The sequence below is a fragment of the Wickerhamomyces ciferrii genome, contig 00029 (genome assembly GCF_000313485.1).
Source record: "Wickerhamomyces ciferrii WGS project CAIF00000000 data, strain NRRL Y-1031 F-60-10, contig 00029, whole genome shotgun sequence".
Taxonomy (NCBI): domain Eukaryota; kingdom Fungi; phylum Ascomycota; class Saccharomycetes; order Phaffomycetales; family Wickerhamomycetaceae; genus Hansenula; species Hansenula ciferrii.
The window spans coordinates 214,552-238,890 of NW_011887711.1; the positions used below are offsets into that span (position 1 = coordinate 214,552).

General features: G+C 27.7%; 13 protein-coding genes across 13 annotated transcripts; 4 read left to right on the top strand and 9 right to left on the bottom strand.

Moving 5' to 3' along the window:
- Positions 1-542: 542 nt before the first annotated feature.
- PIN2 (Pin2p) lies at positions 543-1,067 on the top strand (the record flags this gene model as incomplete). The annotated part of the gene is made up of 1 exon (XM_011278041.1): positions 543-1,067. One exon carries the CDS (start codon positions 543-545, stop codon positions 1,065-1,067), a length of 525 nt encoding a protein of 174 aa, XP_011276343.1.
- A 235-nt stretch (positions 1,068-1,302) lies between these two features.
- Positions 1,303-1,977, bottom strand: BN7_1398 (MICOS complex subunit MIC26/MIC27; the record flags this gene model as incomplete). The annotated part of the gene is made up of 1 exon (XM_011278042.1): positions 1,303-1,977. The coding sequence occupies one exon, from the start codon at positions 1,975-1,977 to the stop codon at positions 1,303-1,305; it is 675 nt and encodes a 224-aa protein (XP_011276344.1).
- Positions 1,978-2,360: 383 nt separating this feature from the next.
- On the bottom strand, positions 2,361-3,257 carry CRC1 (carnitine:acyl carnitine antiporter; the record flags this gene model as incomplete). The annotated part of the gene is made up of 1 exon (XM_011278043.1): positions 2,361-3,257. One exon carries the CDS (start codon positions 3,255-3,257, stop codon positions 2,361-2,363), a length of 897 nt encoding a protein of 298 aa, XP_011276345.1.
- Positions 3,258-4,412: 1,155 nt separating this feature from the next.
- Positions 4,413-5,885, top strand: ECM14 (putative metallocarboxypeptidase; the record flags this gene model as incomplete). The annotated part of the gene is made up of 1 exon (XM_011278044.1): positions 4,413-5,885. One exon carries the CDS (start codon positions 4,413-4,415, stop codon positions 5,883-5,885), a length of 1,473 nt encoding a protein of 490 aa, XP_011276346.1.
- A 1,148-nt stretch (positions 5,886-7,033) lies between these two features.
- GIM3 (tubulin-binding prefolding complex subunit GIM3) lies at positions 7,034-7,555 on the bottom strand (the record flags this gene model as incomplete). The annotated part of the gene is made up of 2 exons (XM_011278045.1): positions 7,034-7,404; positions 7,516-7,555. The coding sequence occupies 2 exons, from the start codon at positions 7,553-7,555 to the stop codon at positions 7,034-7,036; spliced, it is 411 nt and encodes a 136-aa protein (XP_011276347.1).
- Positions 7,556-9,283: 1,728 nt separating this feature from the next.
- On the top strand, positions 9,284-10,351 carry AAH1 (adenine deaminase; the record flags this gene model as incomplete). Its single annotated transcript, XM_011278046.1, has 1 exon — positions 9,284-10,351. The coding sequence occupies one exon, from the start codon at positions 9,284-9,286 to the stop codon at positions 10,349-10,351; it is 1,068 nt and encodes a 355-aa protein (XP_011276348.1).
- Positions 10,352-10,415: 64 nt separating this feature from the next.
- Positions 10,416-11,978, bottom strand: ARO9 (aromatic-amino-acid:2-oxoglutarate transaminase; the record flags this gene model as incomplete). The annotated part of the gene is made up of 1 exon (XM_011278047.1): positions 10,416-11,978. The coding sequence occupies one exon, from the start codon at positions 11,976-11,978 to the stop codon at positions 10,416-10,418; it is 1,563 nt and encodes a 520-aa protein (XP_011276349.1).
- Positions 11,979-12,495: 517 nt separating this feature from the next.
- BN7_1404 (uncharacterized protein) lies at positions 12,496-13,176 on the bottom strand (the record flags this gene model as incomplete). Its single annotated transcript, XM_011278048.1, has 1 exon — positions 12,496-13,176. One exon carries the CDS (start codon positions 13,174-13,176, stop codon positions 12,496-12,498), a length of 681 nt encoding a protein of 226 aa, XP_011276350.1.
- A 166-nt stretch (positions 13,177-13,342) lies between these two features.
- Positions 13,343-13,669, bottom strand: BN7_1405 (uncharacterized protein; the record flags this gene model as incomplete). The annotated part of the gene is made up of 1 exon (XM_011278049.1): positions 13,343-13,669. One exon carries the CDS (start codon positions 13,667-13,669, stop codon positions 13,343-13,345), a length of 327 nt encoding a protein of 108 aa, XP_011276351.1.
- Positions 13,670-14,688: 1,019 nt separating this feature from the next.
- On the bottom strand, positions 14,689-15,679 carry BN7_1406 (uncharacterized protein; the record flags this gene model as incomplete). The annotated part of the gene is made up of 2 exons (XM_011278050.1): positions 14,689-15,451; positions 15,591-15,679. The coding sequence occupies 2 exons, from the start codon at positions 15,677-15,679 to the stop codon at positions 14,689-14,691; spliced, it is 852 nt and encodes a 283-aa protein (XP_011276352.1).
- Positions 15,680-17,290: 1,611 nt separating this feature from the next.
- On the bottom strand, positions 17,291-18,067 carry PHB1 (prohibitin subunit PHB1; the record flags this gene model as incomplete). Its single annotated transcript, XM_011278051.1, has 1 exon — positions 17,291-18,067. One exon carries the CDS (start codon positions 18,065-18,067, stop codon positions 17,291-17,293), a length of 777 nt encoding a protein of 258 aa, XP_011276353.1.
- Positions 18,068-19,343: 1,276 nt separating this feature from the next.
- On the bottom strand, positions 19,344-20,108 carry BN7_1408 (uncharacterized protein; the record flags this gene model as incomplete). Its single annotated transcript, XM_011278052.1, has 1 exon — positions 19,344-20,108. The coding sequence occupies one exon, from the start codon at positions 20,106-20,108 to the stop codon at positions 19,344-19,346; it is 765 nt and encodes a 254-aa protein (XP_011276354.1).
- A 1,140-nt stretch (positions 20,109-21,248) lies between these two features.
- CAF130 (CCR4-NOT core subunit CAF130) lies at positions 21,249-24,167 on the top strand (the record flags this gene model as incomplete). The annotated part of the gene is made up of 3 exons (XM_011278053.1): positions 21,249-21,260; positions 21,538-21,574; positions 21,697-24,167. The coding sequence occupies 3 exons, from the start codon at positions 21,249-21,251 to the stop codon at positions 24,165-24,167; spliced, it is 2,520 nt and encodes an 839-aa protein (XP_011276355.1).
- Between the last annotated feature and the right edge of the window lie 172 nt (positions 24,168-24,339).

Consider the following 24,339-nt stretch of genomic DNA (forward strand, 5'->3'; position numbering starts at 1 on the left):
GATTGGGATTTTTGTTGATTTTCTGTTTATTTAATAATTTAATATGTATAATAGTGTTAATGTAATTATTTAAGATTAAAATTTTGTGTAATAACCAGGGTCTGCTTATACTGTTTCTAAAATTAGATATTAACCGTTATGAATTCAATCTGGCGTATTTTACCGAGCCACTAAAACTCACAGATCAGTGACTTAACGATAGCCACTATCACACATACAATGCTCACACTTAAGCCATGAGCAATGATCCACAACATACGCCCCAATCCACACTGTCTACCAGCAATTCTTTCTTTAAATAACTTTGTCACATTCTGGCTGAGTAAATTGATTTTTATTATATCGTGTTTTAATAAAGGCTGTACAGAATCTAAATTTTTTTCAGTCGCGCCTGATTTACACAAATCAGAAATCAGGTACACAATAATTTTATGAAACAATATAAAACGAACAAGAATTGCACACTTTGGAAACTCTGGAGAAACAGAAAAGAGATCAAGTCATTTGACACAAATATATTACAAGCTATCAAAGAAATCATTATGTTATTACCATCAAGTACATCAGATCTATGTCCTTCAAAACTTTTATCCAAAAGAGCGTTCACATCAGACGTGGTTTCAACAGCTGAATCTTTTAAACATTGGGATACATGTATGGATAACAAAACATGTAAAATCGTCGCCATAGTAGGGATCGTGGTTGCAGCTATAGTATTATTTGGTATTTTTGGGGTTTTATTACGTTGTTTCTGTTGTGGTGTTGAAGGGATTTGGTCAGCATGTTGTTGTTGTTTTAGATGTTGTGGATCATCATCAGGTTCTGGACGTCGTCAAAGAGATATAGAACAAGTACCGTTAAAACAACAACAAACCGCATATGATAATCCAAATATGTATCCTCCAAAACCTGCACCTATTTATGATAATAATTCATGGAATACTGGTGGTTATAGACCTGTTCAACAACCTCAAAATTTTAATTATGGTCCTGGTGTTGTTTCTGATGAAGAGAAATATAATTATCATAATAATGGATATCATACTGCTGGTCAAACTTACAGATAGAAATTTATGTTTGTTATATCAAATTGAATATTTTATTATATGTTATTTTAAAGACAGTGTGTCATGGTACATTCAACCCCCAAAAAAAAAATCAATCTAGTTATGATTTCTTCTCTAGAGTTATATTTCATTCATCATGTTTACAAATATTGATTATCAAATCATGATCATTTTTTCTTGTTATTTTGTTTAGAATTTATATTTTGTATTTCATGTCATGTTTCATTTTATTCTTTTATTTTGTTAAACTTGTTCTAATATCATGAATTGTAGAAATTAAAGATTGATTAGCATTCTTACCAAAATCTTCCAATTGATTTTCAGAATCAATTAAAAATTTCTTTAAATTTCTTTGAGATTGTAATAAATCTGGATGAAATTCAGCTTCCCAATTCTTAACAACATTTAAAGTATTATTAAAAGTCCCTGGTAAGAAAAATTTAAAACCTAAAGAAGCCAATAGTAAAGGTGATAAGAATCTTAAAGTTAAACCTCTGTTATGAACCAAAATGGAACCGGTTAATGTTGATGTAAGAGTATAAATAAAACCTGGAATGAATTCATCCTTTGGATCATAAACAGAGACTAAATTTGAATATAAATTATTAATTTCATTTCTTGATGCCGCGGTAATATTATTTAATTCAGCATTGGCAATATCAAATTGAGTTATAATTGATTTTCTAATTGAATTGAAATGTTTTTCCAAAAAATTTGATGTATTAATTTTATAACCATCTATAAATGTTGATTTTAATTCATTTGTAGATTCAGGTTCAGATTGTTTAGTGGATTTGATTGTTGATTCTTTTGGTGCTTCCACTATAGGGGATAAATTTAAATCATCTTCTTGTTCATAGAAAGATCTTGATGGTTTTTTAGAATCATTTAATGAAGTTGGTATATTCATTATTGATAAACCTAAAATTGTTGGTAAACCAATCTAAAAAATAGGTTAGACATGACGTTCTTTGAAAAACTAATAACATGATACTCACTCTCGATACAGATAAGAATGACATCTTGTAACTTGAACCCAATATGATTTGTATAGTTTTCCTTCAATACCAAATCGATTTCCATTCAATCAAATTTCCATTTTTACATGGACCACCAATTTCCAAAAAAATCAAAAACATTCGCGAAAAAACACAAAACTGATTACATAACATAAGTATTGCTGCTTACGTAAAAGTATAACCAATAAATAAATTCATAAAACACATGACATTAAAATTAAATATATATATACTTTATATTTCATTTTATACTTTACTTTTACTTTTAATTCATCTATAGTGGTTCACCCTTTTTAGCACTATATTTCTTAAAAGCTTGATGAGTTAATTCAACACCCATAAATGTAGCAGCATTTGCAGGGAAAGATCTTAATAAAGCAGGACCTAACCCAGGGAAAAACCCTTTAATACCACCAGCTTTTTTATAAATTGAAGCTATAGCTTCTTTAGCACTTATATTTTCATTAACATTACTTGTTAATCTTGTCTTTATAGTATCTATTGGGAACACGACTAACCACATACTAACACCAGCTAATCCTCCAGCAGTTGAAACTGCAGTTAAACTTAATTCACCATTTTTAGCACCAGTTAATTTTGTTAATTCCTTTTTAGCAACTTCATAAGTTGCGAAATATAATGCAGAACCTGGACCATCACGAGCTAAAGTTGCAAATGAACCTTTAAAAAGGGATCTTATACCACCAGTGGCTAAAATTCTTTTCACAGCAGAAATCATTGATTTTGGAGCATTTGCATCTTGAGTTTGTAAAACAATCTTGGTTCTTTCCATTGGAGCTGCGACTAAAGTAGTTGGAATTGCACTAAGGAACCCAGCAGTACTTAATTGAGCATTTGAAAATTCTGAAGCTGGAGTTCCATTACTAAAACTTGAAACGATATTTTTACCTAAATCATAACCCCAGAAACTAACAGCAAACATTGGAGTAACACCAACTAATGGTGGAACAACACCTCTATAAAATCCAGTTGGACCTGAAGTTGATAATATTGATTTAACAGCAGTTGCCATTGAAGGATATTGACCACTTTGTAAACGTACTTTAACCAAATCAAAAGGATGTCCAGTTATAACGGCGGCTACACCACCTACACCACCAGCGATGATTGATTTGACGTTTTCCACCAACAAAGAGTCTGTTTCATCCATTGTCTATAATGATATAATACTTGATAAGCATCTGTTTAGTTTAATATATTTCAATGGATTTCAATTTGTTTAAATATAATTATCTGCCCCACCAAAATCACAGCGTTTTTGATGACATTTTAAAATCAAAATTGCATTGAACCGAATCTTGGCCGAGGAAGTACTAAACAGACCTTTAAAGAAACTGCAAAAATAGGCTCAATGAACCCAAGATAGACAAGTTGAATAAGAGTAGTTTATCAATGACCATTAGAAGTACATGTCATTCATCTTTTATTGTAGTTGTAGTTGAATTCATGTTGTTAAAGTGGATTTTAAATTTCCAGATCGTTCCATAGTTCCATTGTTGAAAAACAAATCTGTAAACCAATGAACCAAAAAACCATAATTCCATGGATCGGTATTAAAAATGTCACCAATTATAATCAAGTGATAGCTGTCAAGGAGATATATTTATTATGTATTGTTACATGGTGCTTAAAGGAGTCAATTGGTGGTGATTTGACTTCTTTTGATGGTATAAGCTATTTACTATAGATCTATTAACATTCGGTTTAAAGCTTGAATTCCAAAGGATTGCGTCTATCTAAAGAGATACGGATGGTGATATATTATACGAGTAAACATATATAAATGCCTATTCCATAAGCTCATAAGTATAACCACCAATGTTTCTAATGATCATATATTGTACACATTATTGCTACTATCTTACCTAGATATGGTGATAATCAATTACTACCAGAATCACATGATGTGATAATGCACAATAATATTAAGACATATAGTATACCCTTTTAATCACAACAAAGAATATCAATTATCCAATAATGTAAACCATTCAAATACGTTTAAATACAATTAACAACAGTAATCAAAAATGAATAAATCAAAAGTTGATCAATATTTTACTTATCAGTTCACTTCCCAATACGGTAATTTCCCTCTTTGGGATATTTATTTTCAGTATCGTATTTCCAAATGCAGCCTTTTCGCGATCAAGAAATCAATTTAGTACCTGGGTCCTGTCGAAAAACCATCAATGCAGGTTAACAAAATAAGTAAATCAAGTTCAACAAGTTCAACTAGTTCATTTGAGAAGGGAATAAAGTATTACGTTGGAACTCATTATCTCATCAACAAGGATCCCCCATAATGAGACTTATATCCTCTCTTCTAGTGTTCCAACTAGGTTTTATAATATTTGGTTATGGTTTAAATATACCCTTTAATTTAAATATTGAAGAATTAAAATCAATTGAATCATCATATAATTATAATACAATTTTGAATAAATTACAAGAATATTTTAGAAAAAATAATGATCAAGAATCTATATCACATTATACAACATTAGATAAACAAGATTGGCCAATAAATCTTGAACAATATAAAGATTTCCAAATTATAAGGTTTTGGTTAAATTCTGATAATATTGAAATATCTCAAAAATTATTGAAAAAATATGAACATTGGGAAATAAATAATGAATTTTTTGATTTGAAAATTGACTTAATTTCCAAAAATCAAATCATTAAGGATTATCCAAATTTAAAATTTGATATAATTATTGATGATTTAGCTCAATCAATTTATGAAACTTATCCATCATTACCACAACAACACCAAAAACAAGACCAATTCCAAATCAATAAAGATCAAGATTTCCATACCCAAAGTGATATTTTTTTCAAAGAATATAGACCATTATCAACAATTTATGCATGGTTAGATATCCTAAAAGAAACTTATCCTGATTTAGTTGAAATTGAATGGTTAGGACAAAGTTACGAAGGTCGAGATTTAAAAGCTGTTCATCTAAGTTCCCCCACTGGATTAAATCCAACAAAGAAAACTATTGTTATGACTGCTGGTGTTCATGCACGTGAATGGATTAGTGTATCAACTGTTCTATTCACAATATATCAATTATTAAATAAATATGGGTCCAATAAAAAGGAAACTGAATTTTTAAATAAATTAGATTTTTTAATCATTCCAGTTTTCAATCCTGATGGATATGAATATACTTGGACTACAGATCGTCTTTGGAGGAAAAATAGACAAGAAACTTATATACCAAGATGTTTTGGTATTGATATTGATCATTCATTTGGTTATCATTGGTCAAGATCTGAAGATTTCCCATGTGGTGAATCATATAGTGGAGAATTAGAATTTGAAGCAATGGAAGCTGCCAATTTAGATAATTATATTAATGTTACTAAAAATGATCATGAAATTTATGGGTTTTTAGATTTCCATTCATATACACAAAAAATTTTATATCCTTATGCTTATTCATGTGATGAATTACCAAGAGATTTAGAAAATTTATTAGAATTAAGTTATGGATTATCAAAATCTATAAGATTGAAAAGTGGGAAACATTATGAAGTATTACCAGCTTGTAAAGATCGTGGTGTGGATTTATTACCTGGTTTGGGGGCAGGTTCATCATTAGATTATATGTATCATAATAGAGCTCATTGGGCTTTCCAATTAAAATTAAGAGATACTGGATCTCATGGATTTTTATTACCTTCAAATTATATTAAACCTGTTGGGAGGGAAATTTATTCTGCTGTTAGATATTTTTGTAAATTTATTATTAATCCTGATTCATAGGGTGGGTTGTTTTGTATAATATTAAATACATTTGTTTTAAGTTTGTCTACAATATAATAGTTGATGGGAAAGAATTTGTATTAAATAACATTCAAATGGCCAAAGTTATTCACCTTGGACCTTTAATTTGATGTATTTGAATAACCTTAGGATTGACAACCATTATATTAACATTGATATGTGAACAAAGCAATCAAAATATATAACTATGACACACGCTTGTAAATTTAAATTTATGATCAATTGCTTTAATGCTTGAAGATTATACCTAGAATTTCTAGACAGTTCATACTCTATAAGAAACTAGGAGGCTTACCTTTCTATTTGTTTCATATTTCAAATGAATTGATTGTTATTAAATGAATAGTTACTATGACTATCCCTTAAAATTGATTAATATTCATGAATTTTTTTGAGTTCCCCTACCGATTGTAATTTTCTCCTTTAAAACAGAAGGCAAAATCTCCAGAATTTGAACATCCAATTTAACCAGAAATCAATAAAGAACAAAGGAACAAACTAAAAATATGCAAATTATTAAATCATTTTATATTATTTTATTCACTTTATTCGCATTTGTTACAGCGGGTATGTTATATCTTGTTTTTTACACAATTTCTGAGGGTATAAACTAACAGTATTATAGATAAATATATTCTTTCATTTGAACAAGGTCAATTAACGCCAAATTCGTAAGTAATGATGTTCCCCATACTACTATATAAATATGAATAGTACTAACAACAATGTTCACTAGATACATCAGCATTGTTAAAGATAAAATCAAATCATTAGGTGGTGAAATTAGTTATGAATTTAGTACATTAATTACAGGTTTTACATTTAATTTAAATGATCATGGATTAATTGATTCAATTAATAAATTAAGTGATTCAAATTATCCATTCCATATTGAAAGAGATGCCGAAGTTTATGCTTTTGGTGGTCACTAAAATTAAGTGTGAATTCGGTAGGAAGGAAAGGAAGGGAACAGGTTAGGTTATGATTTTTATAGGATATGGCTTAGGGTAGAATACTGAATATAACATTTAGGATATGGTTTTATATGGTTTTTTATATTGAATACGAATTATGAATAAGATTATCATTCTCATTGTAGTATTATATTAAACAATCTCTATCTTTCTTCAACGCTCAAGATTAATATTATCACCAAATTTTGTATATAATTCAGTTTTTAAACTTGATAATTTTGAATCAATTTCATCCATTTGTTCATCTAATTTCCCAATCTCTAAATCTAATAATTCACCATCTTTTTCTAATTTTTCCACTGCATCACTTTGTTTTAATTTAATAAATGCATTTGAAATTTTATAATTTATTAATTCATCTTCATCAATTAATTCTATTTCTAACGATACATCAGCTAAATATTCTTTTTCTTGTTTTTGTTTATTTAATTCTAATGTTAATGAATCCTTTTTAGATATTAATTTTGAAAATTCATTAATCTTTTTTTGATCTTCAAATGTTACTTCAACTTGATTTTTTTGACCTTCCGGGAGCTATTTTGATAGTAAAGTTAGTATATTATTTCATAAAACTATTCTTCATAAAACTTACCAATTCCATTGTTTAGTATATGAGTTATCTAATTCTTGTTTACTTCTTTCTTCATTCAGTTTGTTCAAGATCGAAATGGCCATTAAATTGATTTTTTATTGTACATATTAAAAATTCGCGAATAATTTGACTACCTATAAAAAAAACAAAAACAAAAATTTCAACTTTTCCATTCAAACAAAAACTCTTTTTTACCTTTGCACTGACATTTTGCACCTTTGCTCAGCTCCAGTATTATGAAGCAGGAATTGTTTGTGAAAACATGCAGTTATCTTCAAAACGTCTTTTTTACAAATCTTGCACTTCAATGTTTGTTCCCGTTTAATATAATATGAAGGTTTAGTTTTATTGTCTAAAGTGTGTTGAAGGGCATTCATTGCTTTTGAAAGAAGAACACTAAAATTTAGCATGGATATAACAAAATTTTCCAATCAGATCAACATATAAACAATGGTTACTTCATCATTCAAATCTGACTTGATTAACAGTCTTGGATCTGATGTGAGACCTGGAATATATGAATTTTACCTCTTTTTTCAAGTTGTTTTTGTAGACGAAGGATTATGGCATTACAGATTTACAATTCAAGATGAGATATTAACACCATTATTCAATAAACATGACAAATAATGAATGACTATGATTACATTACTATATTAGAAATCAGAAATTTAAAATTAAAGCAATTGTCAAGTTGATTTTATTTTCTCCTTCTGGGGGTAACTTTATCTCAGTACGTAACCGGTACAATATTAGTAATTATCTCATAAAGCCCACCAATCCCATTGTGAATAATGTTTCTTCTTAGTTATCTTGTTTTCTTTGCTCTATTTTTCAGTTTGTTCAAAATCGAAATCGACAATTTTGATTTTTTATTAGCTGTACGTATGGGAAATCCGCGAAAATTAAATTTCATATATAATTAAGGCAAAAAAAATTCAAATTCGTCCATTTTTAAAACAAACACTCTTACTTATTTCTTGAATCGTTAGTTTTAAAATGCTTTTTTTGCATTCTGTGCATTTCAGATATCTTATACAATTTCATGTTAATCTTATAGGAAGGTTTAGTTTAATTGTCTATGTGGTGTGGAAGGGAATTGTATACCCTTGAAAGAATAACACTAAAATTTAGCATGAATATAATGATATCTTTCAACTATAAATCAATGCATATATAAACAATGGTTATTTCATTATTCGGATCTGACTTAATTAGTAGTCTTGGATCTGATGTGAGACCTGGAATATATGAATTACACTCTTTTTCCATTTGTTTTTGTAGATTGTTGCTTAAGGATCATGGTATTATAATAAGATTTACAATTCAACATGACATATGAGTACAAAGTTATCACAAGCACACTGCCATTGATGAAGTGATCATGAGATCACTTTCTCTATTATATACGATTAAGATATAAAGCAATTGTACCCGTTGAAAATGATCTTGATTATCAGATCTGCAATGAAAAAACTCAAAACTAATCAAAATCAGACCAAGAAAAGACATACCCCAGCATAAACAACATTCAAAAACAATATAAAATCAATATCAAATCCTTGAATCGACTATTTCACCTTCAATTCATTCAATATAATCCAATTTAATTTGTCAATACCTATTTAAAAAGTCCGACGGATATTTAAAAAACACCGTTGAAAAAAAGAAATTCTTGACACATCAAAAAAAAATTCACAAATTATACCGTCCAAAAAAAAGCTTATCTTAAAATTTATTCAAACCTATAACTTTTCAGTCACAAGATCTAAGATCATATCCAAGCTTTAATCATAAAACAATCAATCAAAATGGCTAAATATGAATGTAACCACCATATGAAACAATTCTTAAATGAATTACCAAAATGTGAACATCATTTACATCTTGAAGGTACATTAGAACCAAATTTATTATTCCCATTAGCTAAAAGAAATAATATTAAATTACCATCAAATTTCCCCAAGACAGTTGAAGAATTAAATGAACGCTATAAACAATTTAAAGATTTACAAGATTTCTTAGATTATTATTATATTGGTTGTAATGTCTTAATTAATGAAGAAGATTTTTTCGATTTAGCTTGGGCTTATTTCACAAAGGCTCATCAAGATGGTACATGGCATTCAGAAACTTTTTTTGATCCTCAATCTCATACTGAACGTGGAATTAAAATCGAAACTGTTGTTAATGGGTTCAAAAGGGCAAGTTTAAAAGCTCAACAAGAATATGGAATGTCAACTAATCTTATCATGTGTTTATTAAGACATTTACCTTCAAATGATGGTTTAAAAACAATTGATAGTGCAACTGAATTTTTGAAAGATGGTTCTATCAAAGCTCTTGGTTTAGATAGTGCAGAAAAACCATTCCCACCTGAATTATTCATTAATTGTTATTCAAAAGTTAAAGAAATTAATCCAGATTTAGAATTAACTGCACATGCAGGAGAAGAAGGTGATTCAAATTATGTTATTACAGCATTAGATGAATTAAAAGTTACAAGAATTGATCATGGTGTTAATTCAATTCAAGATCCAAAATTAATGGAAAGATTAGCTTCTGAAAAAACAATGTTAACAATTTGTCCTTTATCAAATGTTAAATTAAATGTTGTTAAAGATGTTTCTGAAATTCCATTAAATGAATTCTTGGATGCCCAGGTTCCATTTAGTTTAAATTCTGATGATCCTGCATATTTTGGTGGTTATATTTTGGATAATTATATTACTGTTCATACAAGATTTGGTTGGTCTTTAGAAACTTGGGTTAAAGTTGCTAAAAATGGGGTTGAAGGTTCATGGATTTCAAAAGAACGTAAAATTGAGATTAATAATGCGATTGATGAAACTTACAATAAATTTAAACCATTAGTTTGATTAACTTATAATATATTGTTTATATAATGTATAATATCCAGCTTGATCACCTTGTAATAATATCTTATTTCAAATCATCATATTTACCAGCATTTAAATCCTCGAAAAATTCTTTAATAGATTTTGTTAATCTTTTACCAGCTTCAATAATTTCATCATTATCATGAACAGCAGCAATTGTTAATCTTAAGAAATTAGATTTTGGTGTAGTAAATTTAAAATTTAAATCTGTAGTCATTTTATTACCAAAAACAATATCAACACCATTTGTTATAGTTTTATAACGTAATTCATGTAAAACTTTTTCCCAATTTTTTGGATCTGGGAATTTGGATTCCAAGTTAATATAAACAATAATAAACATTCCTGCATCTGGTTCAACAACTTCAAATTCATTATTCTTGAAAGATTCAGAATCATAAAGAGTCTTTAGGAATAAATCTCTTCTTATAGTATAATGTTTTGCAATTTTTTGAGCCCATGTTAACCAACCATCAACACCACCCCAATTGGCCACAATATTATTGAAAACTAATTGTGAAACACCTGAAGGAGCTCTTGTTGATAATCCAGTATATAAATTTAATTTTTCAATGAAAAATTTATTTGCCACAATAAAACCTAATCTTAAACCTGGTGAAAATAATTTTGAAAAAGTTTCTAATCTAACAACTCTTCCTGAAGTATCCAAAGTTAAATATGAAGGTTTTAAATAACTTTTAATATAAGTATCATTATCTAATCCATCATTTTCATAAACATTTGGTGTACCATATTTTGGTAAAGAAATATAACCATACGGATCATCTTCCACTATAATAAAATCATGTTTTTCAGCAATTGAATAAATTTTTTTTCTTAATTCTAAGGATTGACTTAAACCAGTTGGATTTTGACCAGTTGGGATAGTATATAATGCATAAGGTTTTGGTAGATGTTTATAAGGACCCGAGGACCAATTGGTTAATAAATCATCAAGATATTCAGGATCAACACCAGGTTCTTCACCACCATCTTTTTTAGGTCTAATGTTTAATTTAATTGGGATTGGAGTACCACCCCAATTTTGGGCAGTGGAATTGAATGGAGTAAATGTAAATTCTTCAACAAGGATCGTACCACCTTTTTCAACAAATAAATCTGAAATCTTGTGAAGTGAATCACCAGACCCATTTGTAATTATAACATCCCAATCATCATAACCAGGTTTATTAGTTCTTGTGATTAAATCTTTACTAAATTTTCTTAATTGTGGGAATCCATTACCCCAAGAATATTGTAAACCAGTGGCTAAATCAACTTCATCTTCATTATCAGTATAACGATAAGTATGATTTGTATTGTCATCATTAATTTTATGAATTTGTTCTTTAACATTGATATCTTTTATATTTAAATTCTTGGTTTTCTCTTGATAAGATAAATGTTGGAAAGGTTCATTAATTAAATTTAAATGAATAGATTCAATTGGGAAAAATCCTTCATCTGGTGTACCACCACCTAAAGGTAAAGGATTTGGATGTTTAACAACATGATCAGGAGTAGAACCTTCGAAAAACCCAGCTTTGAATTTTCTTTCTTTGGCTCTGTTACTAATAAGATGATTGAATTTAGTTTCTAATGACATTGAATATTGAATTGAATGATGAAATACTGGGAATAACTAGTTGTCTAATTCAAGGAAATGTCCACACTTTATATACTTTTCGAAATTACAATTACAAATCTTCTTAATCTCCACGGCACTCGGTGTACACTTTAAATATACGAATTGATTCAAATCCGAAAAGAATGGAAGCCACAGAAAATGAAATCAATTATACCAGGAATTGAATGGGAATAAAAGAGTAGGAAATGGACCAATCAAATGGGAATATTATGGACTGGTTAAGCTGTCTATGTTCTCATCAAATTGTTCACTCCCTGTTTAAATAATTTCTTTTTTAGTTCTGTTTTGTGCTTATCTTTCGATATCTTCCCATATTCCAATGGCTATAATTCCCAATTAGGAATAACTCCATGTTCCACGAAATCACAGATATAGACAAGGCTCGAAAACATCAATAGATAGGTATATAAAAGTCAATAAACTACAAGGTATTAAAATACTAGTATATATCTATCCATTAATAAATAGGTCTTTCTTATACAATATTAGCATCATCTTCATCTCCATCTTCACCATAATATCCACACCAAAATGATACACAAACTAATCCATAATCATCTTTATCAATTGTAAAATATGGTAATGACTCATCATGATAATTCCCAATATAAACAATAATTAAATGATAACATAATGAAATAATCAATATCAAAATCATTACAACAGTAATAATCATTTCCCAAATATAATCATCATCTGTTAATCCAGTTAATGATCCAACATCAATTAATTGAATTTCAATCATTTGGAAAATATCCAACATTGCAAATCTATAAATTTTAACAATTAATCCCAATATTGATACAACAATACCATTAAAATTTGCTAACCACCAAATTGATTGTAAATTTGAAATTTTTTTGAAAAAAATCCCTAAAATTGATAAATTAATTGATAAAACTGAACATATAATAGCATCTGGTGCAACTAATACATCAAGAAAAATTATAAATGAAACCCATAAAATTAATGGAATTTCCATGGAAATTGCAATCAACCAATTTGGAAATGAAACCCATTCATCAATATAATTAAATTGGAATCGAAATGAATAATATGGTTTTTCAATTAATTTTTGATCAACTTGTGATTCTTCTTCAACATCTGAAATATCAAATAAATCACCAGATTCTTTCTTTTCAAGTGGATAAGACATGATAAAAAACCTTGTAAACCTTTATATAAAACTTCTCTAAAATCTAAAACAATAAACAATAAACGCCCTAAAACAACAACGTAATCCAAATATTAATATCTATAACTTCTTCAACAAATAAATAACCAAATAAACACAAAAGTTTATAACCAATATTGAGATAATTTCAAGCACCTAAAATTAACAATAATAACCAAGATTGATCCTTCTTTTTTGGATGAATTTGATTTGATTGATCTTTAACTCTATAATCTAATGATTTATTATCAATTGGGGTAGTTTTCTCTTTAAATTGATCTGAAACTTCACAAGTGTTATTTAATGAATTTAATGAAGTTGATGAATTTAATGAACTAATTGAAGATCTTCTTGATTGATCATATAATGAATTATACAATAAATTTTGATCAAATTCATCAATAAAATTGGTATTTGAATATAATTTATAATTATTTGATTGTAAATTTGTATAATTATTGTATTTGTGTAACATTTTGGAATATATTATATTATAATGAAATTTGGTTTTGTGTCAATGAATATAGATCAGACCGGATAAATATAAAGCTAAGAAAACAGTTTTTCCGATAACAGAAACTAATATAAGCACAATAAAACAAGAATTCAATTTGAAATGGATCAATGGGAAATTTTGTGTTAATTAAATACAAATTTAAATTATTCAATTGACCAATTTAAAATAACTCAATCGCAATTCAATATTGTAATTCTCCAATAATTGTAATGATAATCTGATACGATCCCCTCTTATTATACTAATCTTTCACAGCCATTTTAAATAATTTCAATTTCGTTTGTGAAAAATATTCTCCTTTTTTGTTTTAATTCGTACTTCTTGTTTTACTATATCGTCGTTTAATTTCAAATTTAAAAATTGTTGGTTTTGGGAAAAATGGCGTTAAACATTGCTTGATTGGGGAAATTCCAAAGGAGGGGAATTTGAAAAGGGAAATTTTAAAGTGAGGGGAGTGATCAAAAGGGGTAATATTTAGTCACGTGCAGCGTCACATGACGTAAAATTATCTTTTATTATGCGGTGTTTCAGCAGATTTTTGAAATTAAATTCTGTTCCTCGTGGCCCAATGGTCACGGCGTCTGGCTACGATTAATTATCAAAGTAGTTACTTCTGAAACCAGAAGATTCCAGGTTCGACTCCTGGCGGGGAAGAATTTTTTTACTCAATTTACCTCCTCGGGGTCCGCAAATATCCGTAATTTGTATACACTTTCCAAAGTAACTACTAATATTTTTATTTGAAAAACTTTGAATTGAAATTTCTATATAAAAATCATTTTGTTTTTTAGGTGTATGTATCTAATAAGAATATCCATTTGATCAACAAATGGTATACCATACTAATAGAGAATGTATAAATTAAAATGGATCTAATAAAGCAACGTCAATTAAACAATAAAAGGATACTTGACAATAAGAATATTTATAAATAAAGATCCAAATCAATTGGATCATTTAAGGGGATTAAAGTTCATTCAATCAAAACTTAAAAAATCATCAGCAAGTTGATCAAAATAATCATCATCATTACCAATAACTTCTATAGATCTTGATTTATCATGATGTTTTTTGAATTTTGTTTCATCACCATCAATTAAATTCCAATTACTTGATTCATTTGATTTCTGATAATTATTTAATTTTTGATCAAAATTAATATATTGAAGATTATTTATTGATTTTTTAATTAATTCAATAGTCATATCATCCAAAATTTTATTTATTGATTCACCATCATGAATCATATTTGTTGCCCTTTGTGATTGACTAATTTTATAATTTGATGGTTGTAATAAATTTAATATTAATCCATGAGTTGTTGAAGGTGGTGGTGTTGATGGTTGAGTTATTGTATTACTATTATTAATATCTGAACCTGAATCTGATATTAATGAAGTTATTGAATCTGATCTTGAATTTAATTCACTTATTATAGTATCATTTCTTGAATGATTAATGTCTATAGGTTTCATTTCTTTATCATCTAATATTTGTTCAATTTTTTCACCTAGGGAATTTAATGATTGTTGAGTTTCAATTAAATCTTCATCTTCATCTTCATCTATTTCAATATTATGTTCTTCCACTTCATGATTATCTTCATCATCATCTATAATAACATTTTCATCTTTTTGATCTTGTTCTTGATTTTTCTTCAAATCAATCTCTTTAAAAGATTTTTTCGATTCATTTAAACTATTCTTTCTTGATAATGAATCTTTATTAAATTGAAATATTCTAATATTTGCAGGGAAATCACATGAAACTCCTCTTTTTTCACAACTTTGACATGTTGGTCTTTTACCATCACACTTCTTTCTTAAGATCAAACTTGTTAGTGAGCCAAACCTTTTTTTGACAAGACATAATTACTTACTTTTTTTGCCTGCATTGTAAACAGCCAGTTTGTGTTCTTTCAAATCTTTTTGAATGTTTAGCAATTTTCTTTATATTGTTATTAGCCATCTCTATATTGTCAATTGATCAATTGATTGGGGGTTTATAGACAAGTTTTGTAAAAGGGATATTTATCTATCTAAATAGTTCAAACCGTTTTTTTTTCTTTTTGATATATTCAAGGGATCTCAATTATAAATCAAATCTCATGTGCATACTTTGAAAAAAAGCTGTTGCAAAGGATTTATACAAATTAGTATAAATTTTGAAACCTTAATTTTTTTATCAATTATGACTGATCCAAAATCAAAACGTCTCAAAGACTTTCCGAGCACAAATTATAATGATCTTCATCCTATTGTGAAACTATGGTTCCTTGTATACGATCTTGTACTTTTAAGCCAACAAACATAATAACATGGCCCACAGTTAAAATTACACAATCTTTACCTTTTTGGGTTAAGTTGTGGTTTAAAATCTAATCAAATTACTCATCATGAATCTCCAGGTCGTCTATGCGTAAGCGTAGTAGAAGTAGTAAAAGTACCATAACAACATCTATAGTAGATACTACTAGTCCATGGCTGTAATTGGGTCTCGTATGTATGTTAGAATAAACTGTGTATATGACGCTTTGACGGGTTTGACCAATTGTAATTTGAATTCTGAGTTATTGATACAAACTGTGGTTCTAATGTTGAAGAACACATGATATGTGCTATAGAATTCGGATTTATTCCTAAAGGGGAAAAGACTCCGTAGCGAATTTATAAGGTGCCATAGATAAAAGATAGAGGTACCAAAAAGATCAAAAAGGGAGTAGTATGAACAAGATCTATTATATTGATTAATTAATTAATTGATTAATTTAATGGATTTGTGACTCTGATTGTTTGTTGTGTATTTGAGAGTTTCGGTGATCTTTTTAAGCATCAACACATGTGTGCACAATGAAACAATAGCGAAGAACACCAAACTATGTATAAGAAGATGATAAGTAGTAAATCGAACCCTTACTAAGATCCAGTTTTACAAATAACAATCAATTAATAACCCGGTGACCCATATACTTAACCAGATCATAACTCTGATTGTCAGGTTGGATCAATTCAAAATTCAAACCTCATCGGCCCGGCTAACAATATTGATGCTGCTTAATACTCGTCAAAAATATTAAATAAAATATGATACAATCAAGGCAGTCAATACTGCAATCCTAAACATCACTGTTCTAAATCCTGGATCCTGACACCTTCCTTATCTACTGTAACCAAGACCGATTGTATAGGTATGTACGTATGTACAACGAAAAAAGGCTCATCAACGCCTTTAACGTCGCTTGATAAATTATTGTAAATCGGGAACTTGTCTATGGTATACATGCTGCTTTAATATCCACAATCCCACAATCTTTGGAATAGGATCGTCATGAGAGTGGGAATTTGTATCATGTACGTTGTATCAAGAGCTCATACATGATATTATCTTATTGTTGTGGTTTGATATGAATAATATTATCATGCATGATATTTTGGAATCAATTACAAATCTAGAATTATATCTGAATTTTAATTATAAATATTGATTTGTTTTTAAACCCCACTTATAATGGGTTAAAAATTATCTATGTACAAACTATAAGTCTTAATATGTTAAATGATCTTAAACTGATTTACTTTCTTAACGACCAAGATTTAATAATAAAGAATTTGAAGCAGATTTATCACCACCATTACCACCAGCTTGATTACCAGGTAAATAAGTAATATTACTTGAATTAGCCAAAGTTGTAGCAATATCTTTTGAAGCTTCAATTCTTCTAATTAATAATAACCCATCACCAGCTTTATTTAAAGCTTTTGAAATATAATCCGCGGCTTCAGCTTCACCTTCAGCTCTAATAACAGAAGCTTGTCTTTCTTGTTCAGCTTTATCAACAACGAATTTTGCTCTTTCAGCATCTTGTTGAGCAATTTGTTTTTGTTCAACAGCTTTAGTAAATTCTCTACCAAAAGTTAAATGAGTTATTGAAACATCTTCTAATCTAATATTAAATTCTTTTGCACGTTCACTTAATTCTTGTCTAATTCTTGCACTAACAACTTCTCTTTGAGTGATTAATTCAGCTGCATCAAATTGAGCAACAATAGATTTTAAAACTTCATTACCAATTGAAGGTAATACTCTTTCATCATAATCTAAACCTAAATTTTGATAAATTAAAGGTAAATTCCCAACTTCAGGACGATGTAAAACTCTTAAACTTAATGAAACCATTTGTAAATCTTTAGTACCAGTATTTGAAGCAATAGTTCTTGGTTTTGTTCTAACATCAAATACTATAGCTTTTTGTAACCATGGAATTAAAAAATGTGTACCTTCACCAACAACAGATTGTTGAACACCACTTAATCTATCGAAAATAACAGCACGAGAACCACCTTTAACATCATACATTGAATATTGTGCAGCACTGAATGCTAAACCAGCTGGAATAGCGATTTCTATGAAACAATTGTTAGTATAAATTCTTTAATCAGATCTTAATCATCCCTTTAATTAATTGAATCATGTTCAGCGCATCAATTTCACTCACTTGAAAGATAATCAGCAACTCTTGACATCTTTTAGTCCTTCCTAAATCAAAATTGAATATTATTGATTGATCAAATAAATAATCAAATAATAAACAAATCAATACTTTTCTTTATTATAAGTGGCAATCCCATTCAATTTACCTCCCATAAAAAAACTTGAAAAGTAAATTAAAAATGAATTCGCGGGTTTTGTGATTATGTAATGATTGTGTTTGTGATTATGTAATATTGATTTTTAAATGACTATACGCGCAGAAGGAATTGAGAACTAAACAAAAGAATTCAAAACAATTGATTGCATTGATTGATAATTGTTAACGCGTCTTTCAGAGTGTTTCGGGTTCATTTGAGATAGTTATCAATATTTTTAATCAACGTGTGATTTTTTGGTTGTTTTTCGGTGTTCAATAGGTGTAATTTTGGTTTTAATTGAGATAATAATACAATATGGCTACAAAAAGATTAATGAAAGAATATACAACAATTCAAAAAGAATTACAAAAAGGAACTAGAAATGAATATAATGAACATATATTGTTTTTAGAACCATTAGATAATTTATTTAATTGGAAAAGTATAATAATTGGCCCCAAAAATTCACCATTCTCTAAAGGTCAATGGGAATTAAAAATTTCCATACCACAAGATTATCCCAAATCACCACCAAATATAAAATTCATTACAAAGATATGTCATCCAAATATTTCATTTATCAATGGTGAAATATGTCTAGATATTCTATCAACACAATGGAGTCCAGCATGGTCTATCCTTTCCACACTTATGGCTATAATTTTATTATTACAAGATCCTGAACCAAATAGTCCATTAAATATAGATATTTCAAATTTATTGAAACGGGGGGATTTAAAAGGTTATAATGGATTGATTAAATATTATACTTATAAATATGCAGTATAATACAAATGAGAATTTATGTTAATAAATATTAATTGTTGTGTATATAACCTAGTAACTAAAACCTATAAAACCAAAACCTTGAACCTTTACCGCGTTGATATAGACATAACCGCGCTATCATAACTATTTCATATGATGATATATAATCAATTAAAACAATATATAAGTAGATGATATGACTCCATTTCGACTTCGTCTCAATGTCGTCTCGACTTTTATTTAAAATCTTGATAATATCTATAAGCAGTAATCTTTTTCTTATCATTTTCATTCAATTTAATCAAAATTTTCTTAACTTTATTTGAAATTTTCATATTCCCATCATCACGAGACCAAATTCTAATTTCATTACCAGGAGGACCAGGTTTTTTCCAAGCTTTCATACCATCACCAATAAATTTTGGTACACAATTTAAATCTTGGAATTGTTCTTGATCACAAACCGAGGTATTCCAATATGCTTTATTATTTTTTGGTTCTGATGGTGTTAGAGTTGTTGAAAGGGAATTAAATTTTTTTTGATCTTTTATTGGTGTTAATAATGGTCTAAATTTTTGATAAAATAAATCTTGTGTGATTTTAGAATAATCTAAATGTTGAGTTGTTGCCACATATGGGATATTAAAAGATGTTGGTACTTTTTTTTGGAATGGTTTAGATGATTTATAAGATCTTTTACGTGTTTTTGTTATTATTGGAGATGTTGTTGTTGTGGTGGTTGTGGTGGTGGTGGTTTGTTCAATATTTGAAGTATGATTCAAAGTACTTATAGAAGCTTTCAAATCAGTATCCATAGAAGTGTTTATAGTTTCATTAGTATGATCATTATCTAATTCATTTGATTCTTTAGTTTGAGAAACATCTGGTGAAGTTGATGAAGGGTTTGATGATGATGAACTTGATGAAGAATATCTAATCCATGGGTGTATTATTGATGGTTTGAATGGGGATGTGATGGATCTTTTGGATACTTGAAACATTGTGTATGAGTATGAAAAGATATATATGATATGAATAATTGAATATATGAATACAGATAATAGATCTAAAATATATAAAATATAAATATAAATCTTTGACACCCCTTTGTATTTAAAAGTAATTTAATAGTACGACAACTGTGCGAACCAGTTTTAATACGTATGAAAAGACACCTTTAAATTAGAAAAGAAAGTAAACAGGAATAAAAGAAATAATAAACGATAGATAACTATGAACTAGATGCTAGACTATTATATAAACTATTCAATATATATTATCATTATATCTATTACTATTACTATTACTATTACTATCATCACCATTACTTTTAATATCACTTGCGATCCCGGGAAAGCTATAAAAAGTCATTCTGTGTGTCCTGTACCGCCCATTTTCTTTTGATATGATAAGAATTTTGAAGGGAAAGTGATTCAAATGAGTCAAATGATGAATATTGAATCCATAGAGTCCATAGAGTATAGAGTAGAGTACTAGTATAGTATAGAAGTGCTTGTGTATAAAGTAGCTGTAGTAGTAATAAATATATAGTTCTACCCTCTCTTATTCTTACTCTTACTAACAATCTACAATGCATTCATTCAATTCATTAAATTCATCCACTTACAATCAGTGAATTTTTATCTTTTTGATCAAAATTTAATTTCCACTGTGGGAAAATTAAAAATTAACAAAGGGAGGGTAAATTGTAGTGACATGTGGGTTATGTAAGGGATTATGTAATGATATAGTATTAGATCTAAATTTATATATTAAAGTTATATAGTATATATACCTTTTTAATGGTTAAATAGCTATTGTAGAAGTCAGTGATTATAATGGTATATGTTTTATAGCTGAATTCAAAGTTTGAAATTTTAACATTATCCAAATGTTTTAATTTGAGAGTAAATTTAAAATTATTGAGGTTGATAATTATCTTGAGATTCAAATTTCCAATTTTGAAAAATGGTTAAATCATTTGTTTTAGTATTCTATTATATAGAACAGTACTTAAAATACTATACAGTATAATTAAATAATGAATCATATTTAAAATGACTTCAATATAGAATAAATAAGTATAATTAGCCATGTGATTATGTCAGTGATTAGTCATGAACATATAAAATATTAAAATAATGATATCTATAGTACACTAATACCAAATTTGAGGATATTGCAATAGATAACTAATAATAAAGACGGCTACAATATAGTCTATCATTATTATCTTAGTTCACTTCCATGTTAGCTAATAAAATCAAATGTTAATTTTTATATACTACCATTACATAATCACCGAATAAGCCCATTGAAAAAAAAAGTTAGTGATTTGTATATACGAGTATAATATTAAGAAACATAGACAAAGACAATAACAATAACAATTGAATGGAATAAAAAATTATTCATCATATTTATTACAAGCAGTATTATAAGAGTATCAAATATCATCCAATAAAAAGTAAATCCATCAAAAATCATTCAAAATTAGTCATTCAAAGAAAAATAAAAGAAGAGGCTCAAAAGCCTCAAATCAAAGAAATATTTCAAATTCTTCAATAACTTCAAATTCTCATAAATTAGAATATGAACCTGTACCCCCTTTAGAAATTGAAGAAATTGATCATGATGATCATCAACAACAACAACAAGGTGATGATGATGAAGAAGAATTTGAACATGAATTTTCATTTGATTTACCTATAATACCATTCATATCTCATTCAGAAAAAAGACATAAAGCATTATCTAAACTTTTAAGACTGGGGAATCATAATGATGATGAATTGATTCAAATTTTTATAACAATGGCTACGATTATTGATCCAATGACTCAACCAATGGAATCTGATAATCATATTTTGTCAATAAATTTAATTTCTGATGTTATAATTGGAATTTTTTATAATCAAAAATCAATAATACCAAATTTTGAATTATCCAAAAAATTATTTTTGATTATTGAATCAAGTTTATTCTTTTTAAATTGTAATGATGAAGTTAAATTACGTGGATTAAATAATTCAGATTTAAAAATTGATTGGAGATTAAAATTAAATGAATGGACTCCAAAATATAAAATAAATGATGAAGATTTAAAATTAATTTATTTAATTAATTCAGTGGCAATTTTCATTATATATAAAATTTATTTTTGGGAAAATAATGATTTATGTCTTAACCCATACTTGGGGTTTTTCTTAAAATTATGGAAAATTTTCACAAATATTGTTTTGTTAGGTTTAGAAATTGATAGAAGAATTGAATCAGATTCAAATCCAAATTCAACAACTCCAAATATTGTTAAACAAGTTATAAGAGGTTCAAGTTCAATAAGATACATCTTGGCAACAATTTTAAATGATGATATCCCTAATCGATTTCATGATTTAAATCATGTAAATATTTCAAATTTTATATCACCTTTTGCTCGTGAAAATGGTGTTGGTTCATTACATGCAGATGTTAGATGGTATGTTGGTTCCATGTTAGCTCTGGGTTCAGATTTGAATGAAGTTGTAGAAACTTTAGTTGATTTAGAACCAAATGATCGATATGATGAAGATGTTAGATATATGTTTGATTATGAATATGAAGATTTCCATTATGAAGATATTTTTAATGAAAATGAACAAGAAGAAGAATTTAAAAATGGAGAACCTATAGTTTATGAAGATGAAGATGGTCATTTACATAAAGTTATAAGGAAAAGATGTACTTGTGAATTTTTCCATGATGAAGATGAAGATGAACAAGAAGATGAAACTGAAGATTATAAAAATTTATCACCTGAAGAGATTCAAAAAAGATTAGATATTGATCCTGAAGAATTTAATAAAAATAATGCACCAACTGCAATAAGATCAAATGATGAAATTGAATTTGATGAAATGGGTAGAGATTGGAGAGATATCCCAAGAGGTGGGAATATTTTTTTCAATACAGAAGTTCAATTAGATGAATCAAATTGTTTAACTTGGGATGAATTAATTAAAACATTCACCCAAATGTCTCACGAGACAATAGATGATGAATTATCACAAAAAGTCATATATACAATTGCAAGATCTGTTAAATTAGAATTTGAAAATGATATAAATAAAAGTATAAACGGTGATAATCTTTCCAAATCTAATGAAATAACACCTGATATGATTTATGAAAAATGGAGTTTTGAATGGTTATTTGAACCTATACTAAGATTTAATCCACAGGCTGCTTATTCAATGCTTGATGAAATGTTAATGGCTCATGGATATAGAAGAGTTATTATATGGTTTGTAACTCATTTAACTTTATCATTCCCATTGATTAATTATATTTGTGAATTATTATTAGGTATACGTGGTACTTCTTCTATAGATGAAGAGGGAAAACATATTAGGAAATTTAAATTTAGTAGACAAGGTTTTTTAGAATTATCAGAAATTGAAAAATCAATGCTTTTACATGAATTTTTAAATAATTGTTTAGTTCACCTTTCAAAAGATTTTGGAAAATTTAATGATGAATCAGAAGGATCAGAAGAACAAGATTCTATAAATGCATCAAATTTTGAAAAAAAAACTTTAACTATCAAGATGGTTTGTATTTTAATTTTTAAATTAGATCTTAATAAAATCATTGAATTACAAGATTATAAAATTGAATTAACTACATTATTAATAAATTGGATTGGTTATGTTCCTGAAGCTCGTCAATTATTTTTCATATTAAATAAAAATCATCAACAAGATCATCCTCATGAACAACAAGAAGATGAAGAAGAAGGAAAATTAATTTTAAAACCAACAACTAAAAAACAAAAAAAATTTAATTCAAATTTAAAAATTTTATTAAGTAATGTCCTCAAGAAAATTGCAGATAATAATAAAACTGGGAATTTATTATTTCAACCTTTTTTTGAATTGATTGATAATAATAATGAAGGTGTTGATGATGGTGTAATATCACAAATAGAACCAGAATTAAATTATATTAAAGGTGAAATTAAACCATTGATAAGGAATGAAGAATTAAATCATGCTAAAGTTGAACAAGTTTTAAATCATTGATTATTTGTATTATATTTAAAAGTTTTATTAATGAATGTTATGAAATTAAATAAAGAGTTTTGTAAAGTACGTAATATATCATGTATTTCTTAAGAAAGCAATAAACATTAATGGAGTATACAAGAACTATATTTAAAATCAAATATGAATAAAGTTAATTTATAATTATAAC